Raw genomic sequence first — 14038 nt, 5'->3', positions numbered from 1 at the left:
GCTGCAAATGGGCCATACTCGGACATAAAAACGCCCCACTGAGTATTTTTTTTTATCAACACAATCTTACAACCAATTTATGATAAACGTATTTTCATTATAAAAAGTTCCCGCAATAAAAACTTTATTAGGATTCAGGGTAAGAAAAAATAATGCAAATGGATGTAAGTATTTTATTTTTAATAACACAAAAAACACAATAATATGAAAAATTATACACAAATCAGTTAGTAGCAAATGGTTAAATATTGGAATAAGAAATATGGTCTTGTTTTTACATATTGTTCTATATAAAATAACATAGGTAGCATTATTGTTTAGATAAAACGGTAAAAAACACAAATAATTACAGTTAATTACAAACAAAAAAAAAGTTTATTATATTACCTACCTATTTACACATGTGTATTTTTGAAAATATTTTATGAAATAAAAATATAACATGGGTTCGTTTTTGAAATATTGTGTATAAAATTACTTGTTTATATAAACCTATTAGACACAAAATACAGGTAGGTATGTTGAAAATTTGATTATATAGTTAATTACAATATTTTATCTATTTAACATAATATTATTATCAGAGAAGCCCTGCATATATATATTTTTTTAATTTTGGATGCATACGAATGCCTCCGCTTTGGTGCAGGGCAAAATATATTTAACTCTGAAAACTATTATAAATTTATCTAAATAATGAATGTCATTAACTAGTACTAATATTTTTTACTTTGAAAAACAAATCTTATATTTTGGGTTCAAAATAATATTACGAGTGCGGCCCTGGCACATGACATTGGAGAGTAAACATTTGACGTTTGACATAATTGTTATTGTAACATATGTTTTAGGAAAAACTATCAATTAATAATATGCATATATTGTTCAGAAATGCTGTTACTCCTTTGTATTCTTCCTTTAAAAACACTTTTTTAGCCGAATAACATCTGAAATCTTTGTAAAATACAATAACAATATCCACCATGTTTTTTTACAACACAAAAGCAAACGATAGTGAAGTAGCAGCTTACAGTAATACCAACAGATTTTTTTTTGTTTCGTATTGCTTCGTACGTGTTCGTACGAAAATGATGATATGTTCACTCTCCACAGTCTAATCTCTTTGCTGAAATGTCAGTTTGACATGTAATATTAATTTCCATAGTCATCATCATCATTATCATCAGCCGGGGTCAATCCACTGCTGGATGAAGGCCTCCCCAAGCTTTCTCCAACTCTCTCGGTCCTGTGTCGTTCGCTGCCACGTATTTCCGCCGAACTTTACCAGTTCGTCAATCCAGCGGCTTTTAGGGCGACCCTGTGGCCGTTTCGTACCCCTTGGGTACCACTGGATGACGGCATTTGTCCAGCGGCCGTCCTTTCGGCGAGCAATGTGTCCCGCCCATCTCCATTTCAGCTGCTTGGCAACGTCTATTACATCGCGTACTCTTGTCTGCTTCCTAACCCATTCGTTCCTCTTACGGTCCTTTCGCGTGATGCCCAACATGCACCTCTCCATGCCTCGCTGTGTGACTCTTAGCCTTTGGACATCTCTCGTGTTGAGGGTCCACGTCTCGCAGCCATACGTGAGCACGGGTAGCACACATTGGTTGAACACCTTACGCTTAAGACATAATGGTAGGTCACTCTTGAAGATAATATTCAGACGTCCGAAAGCACTCCATCCGAGCTTTGTTCTTCGAGCAATTTCATCGTGCATGCTTCCGTCTATGGACACCTGCTGTCCGAGATAGACGTAGCTGCTGACTTGCTCGAGTTGGGTGCCAGAAATACAGATAATCGCAGGGTCCGAAATACAGTTCCTCATCACTTTTGTCTTTGAGACATTTATCTTTAGACCGACCGTTTGACTGACATCTGCGAGTTCTTGCATTCTACTTTGGAGGTCTTTCGGGTCTTGTGAGAGTATAACAATATCATCTGCAAAGAGCAGGTGACTGAGGTGCTCCCCATTAATTGGAACACCTTTTTCCTCCCAATCAAGTTTCCTAAATAAGTCCTCAAGAGTAGCGGCGAATAGTTTAGGTGAAATGGTATCACCTTGCCGGACACCTTTGTTAATGGGGAATTTACACGACCGTTTGTGGAGTTTCACGCATGCTGTGGCATCACTGTATATACTGTTCAATATGTTTATGTAGCGTCTGGAAATTCCTTGGTTGCTAAGGGCGTCTATAATTGAGAATTTTTTGATGGAATCAAACGCTTTTTCATAGTCTATAAAACCAAGATATAATGGCAGTTTGTATTCCTGGTAGCGCTCTATGATTTCCCTGACGACCTGTATATGATCCATAGTACAGTAGCCTCTTCTGAAACCGGCTTGCTCTCTTGGTTGGTTCTCGTCTAGAACTGTTTCGAGACGGTTTGAGAGTATTTTCGTGAAAACCTTATACAGAATTGGCAGTAGACTAATTGGTCGATAGTTTTTCAGATCTTCAGTGTCTCCTTTCTTATGGAGAATAATAATGGAGGCATTTTTCCATGACTCTGGGATGTTCTCTTCGTGCAGACAAGACGTGAACAGACGTGCGAGCACTTCGCTCACCGTCCTCCCGGCCCGTTTGAGAACATCGATAGTCAGCCCATCTTCTCCCGGGGCTTTCCCACTCTTCATGCACATTATAGCATATTCCACTTCTGTGGTAGTAACCTCGGGAAGAGGATCTCCATATTCTCCGTTCACCGGAAGATCTGAATTGATGTCAGTGTCATCTTTGTATAGAGCGCTGTAAAACTCTACAACAGTGTCCAGTAGATGATCCCAGTTACGCACGATACTTCCATCTTGCGCTTTTAGTGTCGTGATCTGCCGTCTCCCTATTGACAGATGCTGCTTGTTCTTATGTAAGCTCCTTCCTGACGCAACAATTGATTCAACAAGGTTCATATTGAACTTACGAAGATCTTCTCGTATGTTTTTACGTAGAGTTTTGCACAGCGTGGAGTACTCGAGATCATTTGCAACTTGTTGTTCGCTTTTCGTACTCCTACGCAGCTTCATAAGATTCAACGTTTCCTTTGAAAGTTTGCTTACTCGTTCGACCACAGCAGCAACTGTCTCTTCCGAAGATTCTATAATGATTTTTGTTACTGCATCGGTGTTTTGTAGGGAGATGGGGTCATTTTCAGCCTGGAAAGCCGCTAGCCTGTTCTCCAGCTCTTGTTGGAATTCGACTCTGCTTCTCAAGCCTCTGCGGACTCTGGGCTTCTGCATCAGTTTGGATCTCTCACGTTTGATGTAAAATCGTACTTTACACCTTACCATTCGGTGGTCGCTGCCAGTATTAAATTTTTTAATGACTGTGCAGTCTAGAAAAATATCCTTCTTGTTGGTGAGGATGTAGTCGATTTCGCTGGTTCGTTTTGTTGGGCTTCGCCATGTCCATTTTCGAGAAGGCTTCTTTTTGAAGAATGAGTTCATGATGTAGAGATTGTGGTTTTCCGCAAACTCCACTAACATGTCTCCTCGGCCATCCCTGGTGCCATGTCCGAAGTGCCCGACCGCTACATCATCCTGGTGTTGAGATCCGTTTCGTGCATTAAAGTCTCCCATGATGATAGTGAAGTGACATTTCCGTTTATTTTTCAACGTACTGATTTCTTCATATAGCTCCTCCACTTTTTCATCAGGTGAGTTTTGAGTGGGCGCATAAACTTGCAAAAGCAGAATCTGGTATCTTTTGCTGAGCTGAAGTGTTAAACTTGCTACTCTATCTGAGGAGAAATCAAATTCAACTATGCGATCTTTCCAGAGTCTGTGGATTAAAAATCCGACACCGCTTGTGCGTCCGGTCTTAGTCCCATTATAACAGAGTACATGTCCGCTGTGGAGATTGACGATATCGTCTCCTTGTCGTCTTACCTCGCTGAGCCCGACAACATCCCAATGGATTTTTTCGAGTTCTTCTTCGAGCTCTAGAAGTTTGGCGTTGCTGGATAATGTTCTCGCGTTATAGGTGGCAATGGTCATCGGTAGGCAGCCGTTACCGTCTTTCCGGGGATTCTTAGCACCCTCTGCCTTCCCTTGTTGATTGCTGCCGTGATCAGTGTCAGGTTGGCCTCCGGAGAATGAGGGCCGAGATTTTTGTTTATGTTTCATGGGGGTATTTGGACATAACACACCACGCTGTCCAAACGGGTTGGTGTGTGGTTTTCTGTCTGGGTTTTCCTTCCCGTAGCCAAGGGGTCTCTCGTTTTAAGGCGCCAGAGTTTCGCCTTTCACCCTTCTCTATTAGCTACAGATGAGTTATACTGTCACAAGACACACCACATCTGCATTGCCCAGGGGACGCCGCGTGGAGGCTAGAGATAGGATTTGTTGGCCATCTGTAGAGTAGCGTCTCAACACTTTATAGAAATGTACCTATTGGCATTAGTGCATTTCATTGAGGCCCTAGCCAACCATTTGTCCCCGTCCATAGTAACGCACGTATATATTAATAATTTAGTTGCTAGGACCCCAGACCCAGCAACCAATAATGGTGTCAAAATAACTTTTCATACAAAACAGAATTAACTGAAAATGAATTCAATTCTACTTAAAGATGGCTAAAAGTAATAAAAAAATGCATTGGCATCGTGTTCTGATATATTCTAAAAGTTTCAAATGTCTAGCTAGTCGGGAAGTTAGCTAAAAATCGATTGCAAGATTTCAAGAAATCATACAATTTCTGCATATTTTCATTAATGCCATATTAAGTATAATGGATTGCCCTAACATGGCATTACATCTGTAAAATATCAATTATGTTTAATAATAGTGAATTTTATTACCATAAGAATGTGCTGATAAACAAGGTAATTAGTCTTATCAACCAATATGTCTGTTTTTGTGACTTTAAGCTTTAAGTGATCTTAAAACAGAGAGATTAGAATTTTCTTAAGATTAGAATTGCTTATATAATCTGTAGGCACAAATTCAAGTGTTATAGACGTAAGAATTTTTATCTTTATTTATTTATTCATAAAAACCAGTATTATAACATAATAATTTAGTAATTGGCCAATGCGCCATGATGCGGAGTAAATGTACAGAATATGCAATAATTCTGAATAGTAAAGAAACGAACATGTGGTCAACAAAAAAAATGACCATACACTTATCCTTTATAAAACATCCACAAAATATTCAGAAAAATACATCAACCTCAATGGTGATTTTCACAACGGGACCCTTTCAAACCTTAAATATTTCAAATTGTGTCTACTGTTAGGCTGGGTAAGAGATGAATCCACTGATCAAACTCGGGTGAAAACGGTTTATATTTTAGAAATCAAGACAGACAGTGTACAGTTTACAATAATTCTTCTATATTATGTTTGAGACTTTCACGGTTGTTTTTTATCGTAATAGATTTTTGGGTTTCCACCGTGTGTACTTCCTTCTTTCCTCGACATTTCGGGCTCGTTGCAGAGGCCATTATCAAGAGATTTATTATTGTACCCGAAACGTCGAGGAAAGAAGGAAGTACACATGGTGGAAACCCAAAAATCTATTACGATAATTCTTCTATAAATTATCAATTTTAATTTTCGAGCAACTTGTCCCGGAAGGGACGAGGTCCAACTGTTATTAGTTGCTCTTCCTGATGCACGGTCTCATACCTTAGCATTGATTTCTCAGAATTTTGAACCAGATAAAATGTTTGTTACACACGTTATAACTAATTTTGGCCATTTATAAACACTATTTAAATAAGACATATTGTTAATATTTGTCTAAGTAGCAGCCAACACTTTGTTATAAGACCATGAGAAGCTGGTAGTGGATGACAGTTGGCTCGCACATTGGAACTCGTCTCGTCTAAAAACGTGTCGAATACGTCGATGTGACGTCATTGTTATTTAACGAAACAACATAACACGTGTTGTCAAATGGAGCTTCGCAGATTAATTGAATGCAACTGTTTCGTCTGAAAAAAACATCTGGCTGTTGCATTCGACATGTTGCATCCTTCTCGGGCTCCGAGTCGGAGGGTCGAAGTCACAAAGAAACACCTACGAATTGGTCATTCCTATACCAGCTCGCCGATCACCGCATTGAAATATCCATGCGTTTCTAAGACCAAGCGCGACTGTCGCTAGATAGATGTGCGAGGTTGTGTCATGCAACACTTGCCGCCCGTTCTCGGAAGTTTTGATTTGTGGCGGTCAGGCACACGAGGCGAGTTGTGATGTGCGAGCCGGCTAACTACATACGTGTAGCGTTGCCAATTTTTGCGTTTTTCTTGCCAGATCTAGTATTTTTCTATAGGCATCTGCTTGCAGAAAACGCATCTGACTAGTGGCATTTTTACATGCGTTTTTTGATGCCTCCAACAGCTTTAAATGTGTTGAAAAACGTTAGATATTTAGTTTATTTAATTTAATACGCTTCAAATTTCTGACTATCGGATACTTAATGCAGGTAGGTCAGTACCTATTTTAGTGAGAAATAAAACACGATGAAACAATTTCATGCATTATTTAAGGTTTTCGTATATTACTCCGAATCTCCTCGTATATAAAATGATAATTTAACATTATTATTCATCTAAAAGGTGGGTTCTTTAATTCCCTAAGTCTGTCCTACAATAAAAAACTCTCGTCTTCAAACATTAAACGAAACTTGAACGCCGTTGACATAATATCAGTATTTGTTGTTAATTTTGAAATACATTTCTGTTAAAATGAGTGGTTTTTACACGTATCGATTTTTTTTCGATTTTTTCACTTTTTTTTCCATACGAGAATAAGTAAATTTATTTGAAATTTTATTTTCACAAAATCTAGCATTATTTCCTGCCAAGTAGCTTGTTTATATACCCCTTCTGGCATGTTTTTTCAACGACAGTTGGCAACACTGCATACTTATTACCATCATTATATTACCATCGCCAGCCCGACCTCTTCAAAGAATGCTGGTAGTGGATGTTACCGCATACTAAATTATAGGATCTCATGTATTATTTATTTTACAGAAAAAAAGCAAAATCAATGAAAGACAAAGCGAAAAAGGAAAGTGAAAAAACTCTGGTGCAGTACAACAAACGGCAATCAAAAGCGGAAGTAATGGCGGACAAGGAATTGAGGAAGTGGAACAGGGAGTGGGAGGGAGGTGGACTGTATGCAGGGTCACCAGACGATAATCAAAAGATAATGCCACACCGACCGAGCAATGTCTTAATGGCGATTAAACAAAAGATCACCAGATCATCTAGTCAAGGTAAGAACCAAAATAAATGCTAAGCTGCGATTATAACAGAATAACAAGTTTAGCAATCCTCTGTTACTGTGTCATTGTATCATGCGGAATTCAATTGGCATATTGGTAGAGGTTGGTACTGCTCAAGTAGAGAACTTTCAGCCATTCTGATTCATAAAATCCCCAAAATTATCGCTCCGTCTTGTGGAAAAATTAATTTGACCATCGCGCATCTATTATATACACAAGACTGCTTTCGGCCGCTACGGCAGCTATCCAGAGTACGTTTGTATCGAAGTATCAATAAGTTACTTGTAATTGTTACAATAAGTGCTGTTTTTAACAGCACCTCTCTTGGCTGTGTTAAATTTTAGAGCGAGATAGACAGTTTTGACTGTTTAGACGGTTAACATATTGTAATTGTTACAATAAGTACTAATACTTCAATAAAAAAAATGAAAAACTACCCTCGATAGCTGCCGATAGCGGCCTATAGCAATCTTGTGTATAGAATAGATGCGCTGAGCTAGATAGGCCATATAACAAAAAATCTAACACACTTAACACTGACGAATATGCTTCACCAACTAAGCCATCTGTACCATATCTAATCATGACAAAATTAATCAGCAGATTGTGTGAAATGATATCAAATTTTGTTAATACTGCTGATGTCTTTTGTGATTTAATCAAACTAGGTGTAGGTAAAACACCTTTAGAGCCCTTGATAGACATATAAAGATATAGACAAATAAACATATAGACAAATATAAATATATATATATAAATCTTAAATCACAAATATGAAGCTTTCAATAGAGAGAAATCAACATCCAATGCGGAATGATCTGCAGCTACTTAATTTACTTATATAGAAATTGTATCGGCATTTATATGAAGTTTTGTCGTCAACATCTTTGGCAGGGATGGTTTTCTGTTTCCAGGAACCATTATCCCCAAAAAACTAGCCATGCATGATAAATGTCATTAGTTAGCTCCAAAGAGGTCAATCTAGGATAATTTGATATGCCATTGTGTTTATATTGATTGACAAGATGCAATTTTGTAGGTAACCTAACAGCAATCGGTGATAATGCTCCTCCGACATTCAGTACTCTAGTGGGAACAGTTTCCGGAGGCCATCGCGGTAAGAGTGCAGTGCAAAAGAAAGCCATGGCCAGCAAAATGAAAAATGGAACAGTCAACAGACAAAATGATGACTTTAAGGTTCCCACAGTTCATTATTTATTTTTAAAGTATATTTTATTCACCGAGCCTGTTTAAATAAATTAATTCAGAGCCTTGAGGTGCTGTGTATGGGTCAAAAATGAATAATTTAGCGTATTTCACGGATGAAGATGAACGCCTGAACAATCTGTGGACTTATACCATAGTGTTATTTTAAATGACTTTACTCTAAAATTGAATCTGTAGTCATCATTTCATAAGATATCCCTGTTTATAGCTCATTTTCAAATTATGCTTTTCTCAACAACGTGCATTTAACAATTCATTTAATGTCCTTTTTTTCATTGTATCTACAATCTGATGTAGATCTTCGCCACCTCACAAGAGGAAAAATATACATATACGAAATGGATGTTAGCCACTTGTTCAATCCATTACATACATGCTCTGAGTCCAATCACACATTAAAAAACAGCATCTGAATTTGCCAGACGCGGACATGTCACCTGTCGTCCATTATGATTGAACAGATTTTGAGATAATAATAATATACTAGCTGAGCCAGCTGGCGGTCGCCAGTCTGTCTCGCTAGGTCTTGCAGACGGCTTGGTGGTGTTGGATTTTAATATAATTGTGAAGTATGCATAGATGGCGCCATATTTTCCCCTTCGGGATGGGCTACCACTGACATTTTAATTTTAATACAATATATGTGTAAGTATGTGCAGTTAAATATGATAAATAATTATACATCTCAATCATTCGAATATAAAGCAATATATTATGTGATTATCATAAATAGCGATCCAATATAATGTGATATTAATCTCCTTCGGGTCCCATTGAGATAATAGAAGAAGGTTAGCAGTGTAAAAAATGAATTTAAACATTATTTTGTTTCATTGTCTATAAAAAATAAATGCTTGCAGCATTAGAATAATATTTTTAAAAAAATCAAAATTTGAATTAAAAATTATCCTTAAACAATATAGTTTCGAGACAAATGTTGATAAATAATGAAGCAATACATATTATATCTGATAAGAATAGGTATATATAAGACCTAAAGATGTGGAATCAGCTTAAAGAGGCCTTCATCCAGCAGTGGATTGATACAGGTTGATGACGATAATGACGATATAAATGGGTAGGTATATAAAATCACAAATTTAAAAAAAAATATAGCAGTTTATATGACCAAGAAGAGTAGAATTAGGTTGGGATAACCTTCATCCAGCAGTGGATTAATCTTGGTTGATGATGATAATGACGATATTATGAATGGGTAAATATAATATCAGCAATTTTGATAAATATAGCAATTCATATGACCGACAGAAATTCAAACAACTTAGAGAGGCCTTCATCCACCGGTGGATTGATTCAGGCTCATAATGATAATGGAAATATAAATAGATATAATATAATATCACCTATTTTGATAAATACAGCAATTCAAATGACAGAAAGGAGTAGAATCAGGCATGGGAGGCCTTTATCCATCAGCAGATGGGTTCAGGTCAATGATGATAAGGACGATAGAAATAGGTATAATATAGTAGTAGAATCAGGTTGCGGAACCCTTCATCCAGCAGTGGATTGATCCTGGTTGATGATGATGACGATATGAATATGTAGATAAATGTAATATCACCGATTTTGATAAATACAGAAATTCATATCACAGAAAGGAGTATAATCAGGCTAAGGAGGTCTTTATTAAGCAGTGGAGTGGTTCAGGTCGATGATGATGATGATGACGATATGAATATGTAAATAAATATAATATCACCGATTTTGATAAATACAGAAATTCATATGACAGAAAGAAGTAGAATCAGGCTAGCGAGGTCTTTATTAAGCAGTGGATTGGTTCAGGTCGATGATGACGATAATGATAATGATGATAATGACGATATGAATATATAGATAAATATAATATCACCGATTTTGATAAATACAGCAATTCATATGACAGGAAGGAGTAGAATCAGGTTAGGGAGGTCTTTATTAAGCAGTGGATTAGTTCAGGTCGATGATGATGATGATGACGATATGAATCTTTCATTATTATTATCGTAAGAGATTTTGGAAAATACACCAACAGCTCATTTAAGCGACATTTTATTGTTATTTTTACATCTTCACTTCAAAATGTGCGCTACCGATTCATCTACCGTTTGAATTGACCACATTTCAGAAATTTTCAATGATTTTACAGGTACGTGACGTTTATAACTGATATTTTCTCATACAGCGTATACAATTCGCCATACTTCTTTTAACATACAGCAGAATGACGTCTTTGTCGCTTAAGACCTTCTAATCCTTTCTATTATTTTTATTCAAATATCGTAATGTAGGCATTGGCGCACTTTTTTCCGGTGAAAAAACCATAATCTTGCTACAATTCACTGCGTAAATAAAAATCTGACAGGTGTGTCCGCCACTGTCCGTCATATCATAGATAACGTGACATTCCAAATTTGATTTTTTTAAATACTTTGTGGCTGTTCACCCACTATTTTTGTTATTGAATAATTACCTAGGCTACTAATTTCCATACTAAAAAAGTTGCCATTGCAAACAATGAAAGAAATTAATACGAATTGTTATAGTTATCAAAATGTGTGATATTGTATAATATCTACCTATTTTTTTCGTCCCTATCATCATCAATCTTGACCTATACACTGCTGGATGAAGGCCTCCTCAGCCTTATTCTACTCCTTACTTACACATGAATTGTTATATTTATCAAAATCAGTGATATAATATTATTATCTACCTATCTATATATAATGCCATTATTATCACGAGCCTCAATAAATCCACTGCTGGATGAAGGCCTCTCTACGTTGATTGTATTCTTGACAGTATTGAATTTCTAATGTTATTTATCTACATATTCATATCGTCATCATAATCATCATCATCATCATCAACTAGGATCAATCCACTACTGGATGAAGGGTTCCGCAACCTGATTCTACTACTATCGGTTTAACGAATTTGTGATATTATACCTATTTCTATCATTCTTATATCATCGACCTGAACCAATCCACTGCTGAATAATGGCCTCCCTAGCCCGGTTCTACTCCTTTCTGTCATATGAATTGCTGTATTTATCAAAATCGGTGATATTATATTTAAAAACATATTCATATCGTCATCATCATCATCAACCAGGATCCATCCACTGCTTAATAAAGACCTCCCTAGCCTGATTCTACTCCTTTTGTCATATGAATGTATGTATTTATCAAAATCTGTGATATTATATGTATCTACACATTCATATCGTCATCATCATCATCATCATTATCATATACCTGAACCAATCCACTGCTTAATAAAGACCCCCTTAGCCTAATTCTCCTCCTTTCTGTCATATGAATTTCTGTATTTATCAAAATCGGTGATATTATATTTATCTACATATTCATATCGTCATCATCATCATCATCATCGACCTGAACCAATCCACTGCCTAATAAAGACCTCCCTAGCCAGATTCTACTCCTTTCTGTCATATGAATTTCTGTATTTATCAAAATCGGTGATATTATATTTATTTACATATTCATATCGTCATCATCATCATCATTGACCTGAACCAATCCACTACTTAAAGACCTCCTTAGCCTGATTCTACTCCTTTCTGTCATATGCATTGCTGTATTTATCAAAATCGGTGATATTATATTTATCTACATATTCATATGGTCATTATCATTTTCATCATCATTGACCTGAACCAATCCACTGCTTAATAAAGACCTCCCTAGCCAGATTCTACTCCTTTCTGTCATATGAATTGCTGTATTTATCAAAATCGGTGATATTATATTTATCTACATATTCATATCGTCATCATCATCATCATCGACCTAAACCAATCCACTGCTTAATAAAGACCTCCCTAGCTTGATTCTACTCCTTTCTGTCATATGAATTGCTGTATTTATCAAAATCGGTGATATTATATTTATCTACATATTCATATCGTCATCATCATCACCATCGACCTTAACCAATCCACTGCTTAATAAAGACCTCCTTAGCCTGATTCTACTCCTTTCTGTCATTTGAATTGCTGTATTTATCAAAATCGGTGATATTATATCTATTTATATTTCCATTATCATTTTGAGCCTGAATCAATCCACCGGTGGATGAAGGCCTCTCTTAAGTTGTTTGAATTTCTGTTGGTCATATGAATTGCTATATTTATCAAAATTACTGATATTATATTTACCCATTCATAATATCGTCATTATCATCATCAACCGAGATTAATCCACTGCTGGATGAAGGTTATCCCAACCTAATTCTACTCTTCTTGGTCATATAAACTGCAATATTTTTTTAAATTTGTGATTTTATATACCTACCCATTTATATCGTCATTATCGTCATCAACCTGTATCAATCCACTGCTGGATGAAGGCCTTTTTAAGCTGATTTCACATCTTTAGGTCTTATAAATTCCTATTCTTATCATATATAATATGTATTACTTCATTATTTATCAACATTTGTCTCGATATGAATGTCCCGCACCGGGAAACTATATTGTTTAAGGTTAATTTTTAAAACAAAATATGATTTTTAAAATATTATTCTGTGGCTCCAAGCATTTATTTTTTATAGACAATGAAACAAAATAATGTTTAAATTTATTTTTTATGCTGCTAACCTTTTTCTATTATGTAAATGGGACCCGAAAGAGATTAATATTCGCGTTATATTGGATCGCTATTTATGATAATCACGATTGAGATGTATAACTATTTATCATATTTAAATGCACATACCTACACATATATTGCATTAAAATTAAAATGACAGTGGTAGCAATCGGCGATTGCCAGCTGTTTTGCTAGGCTTAGCAGCCTGAAATGGTGTCAGATGATATTGAGAAGGCCAGACTCCAGAATAGACTACGCACATGACTCCAAATTTGTATTGGCAGTGACGACATGCATATCGTAAAACTGACAAATCAGATAAATTTTCAATTGTCTGACGTGAATGAAAATCCATCCCGAAGGGAAAACTACGGCGCCGTCTATACACACTTTACAATTATTATATTAAAATCCAACACCAAGTCACTATGACGAAAAGCTGTCTGCAAGACCTAGCGAGACAGACTGGCGAGAGCCAGCTGGCTCAGCTAGTATGTAGATAAATATAATATCACCGATTTTGATAAATACAGCAATTCATATGACAGAAAGGAGTAGAATCAGGTTAGGGAGGTCTTTATTAAGCAGTGGATTGGTTCAGGTCGATGATGATGATGATGACGATATGTATATGTAGATAAATATAATATTACCGATTTTTATAAATACAGGGATTCATATGACAGAACGGAGTAAAATCAGGCTAGGGAGGTCTTTATTGAGCAGTGTATTGGTTCAGGTCGATGTGATGATGATGATGATGATGACGATATGAATATATAGATAAATATAATATCACCGATTTTGATAAATGCAGAAATTCGTATGACAGAAAGGAGTAGAGTTAGGCTAGGGAGGTCTTTATTAAGCAGTGGATTAATCCTGGTTGATGATGATGATGATGATGATATGAATATGCAGATAACTATAATATCACCGATTTTTATAA

The 14038-nt window shown here is 36.3% G+C and overlaps 1 protein-coding gene across 1 annotated transcript in view; it reads left to right on the top strand.

The window, feature by feature from the left end:
• Sans (SAM_USH1G_HARP domain-containing protein Sans) overlaps nt 1–14038 on the top strand; it is a 39321-nt gene that overhangs the window by 18210 nt on the left and 7073 nt on the right. The window contains exons 4-5 of the mRNA XM_085949549.1: nt 6984–7228; nt 8277–8434. Of these exons, the coding sequence (XP_085805675.1) occupies nt 6984–7228; nt 8277–8434 (403 nt within the window). The remainder of the gene's footprint in view (nt 1–6983; nt 7229–8276; nt 8435–14038) is intronic.

This window comes from Rhyacophila brunnea, unplaced genomic scaffold, assembly GCF_057557595.1.
Source record: "Rhyacophila brunnea isolate RB1 unplaced genomic scaffold, BYU_Rbru_1.0 scaffold_22, whole genome shotgun sequence".
NCBI classification, from domain to species: Eukaryota; Metazoa; Arthropoda; class Insecta; order Trichoptera; family Rhyacophilidae; genus Rhyacophila; species Rhyacophila brunnea.
Note: the sequence above shows the minus strand (reverse complement) of the source record. Positions and strands in the feature narration are given on the sequence as shown.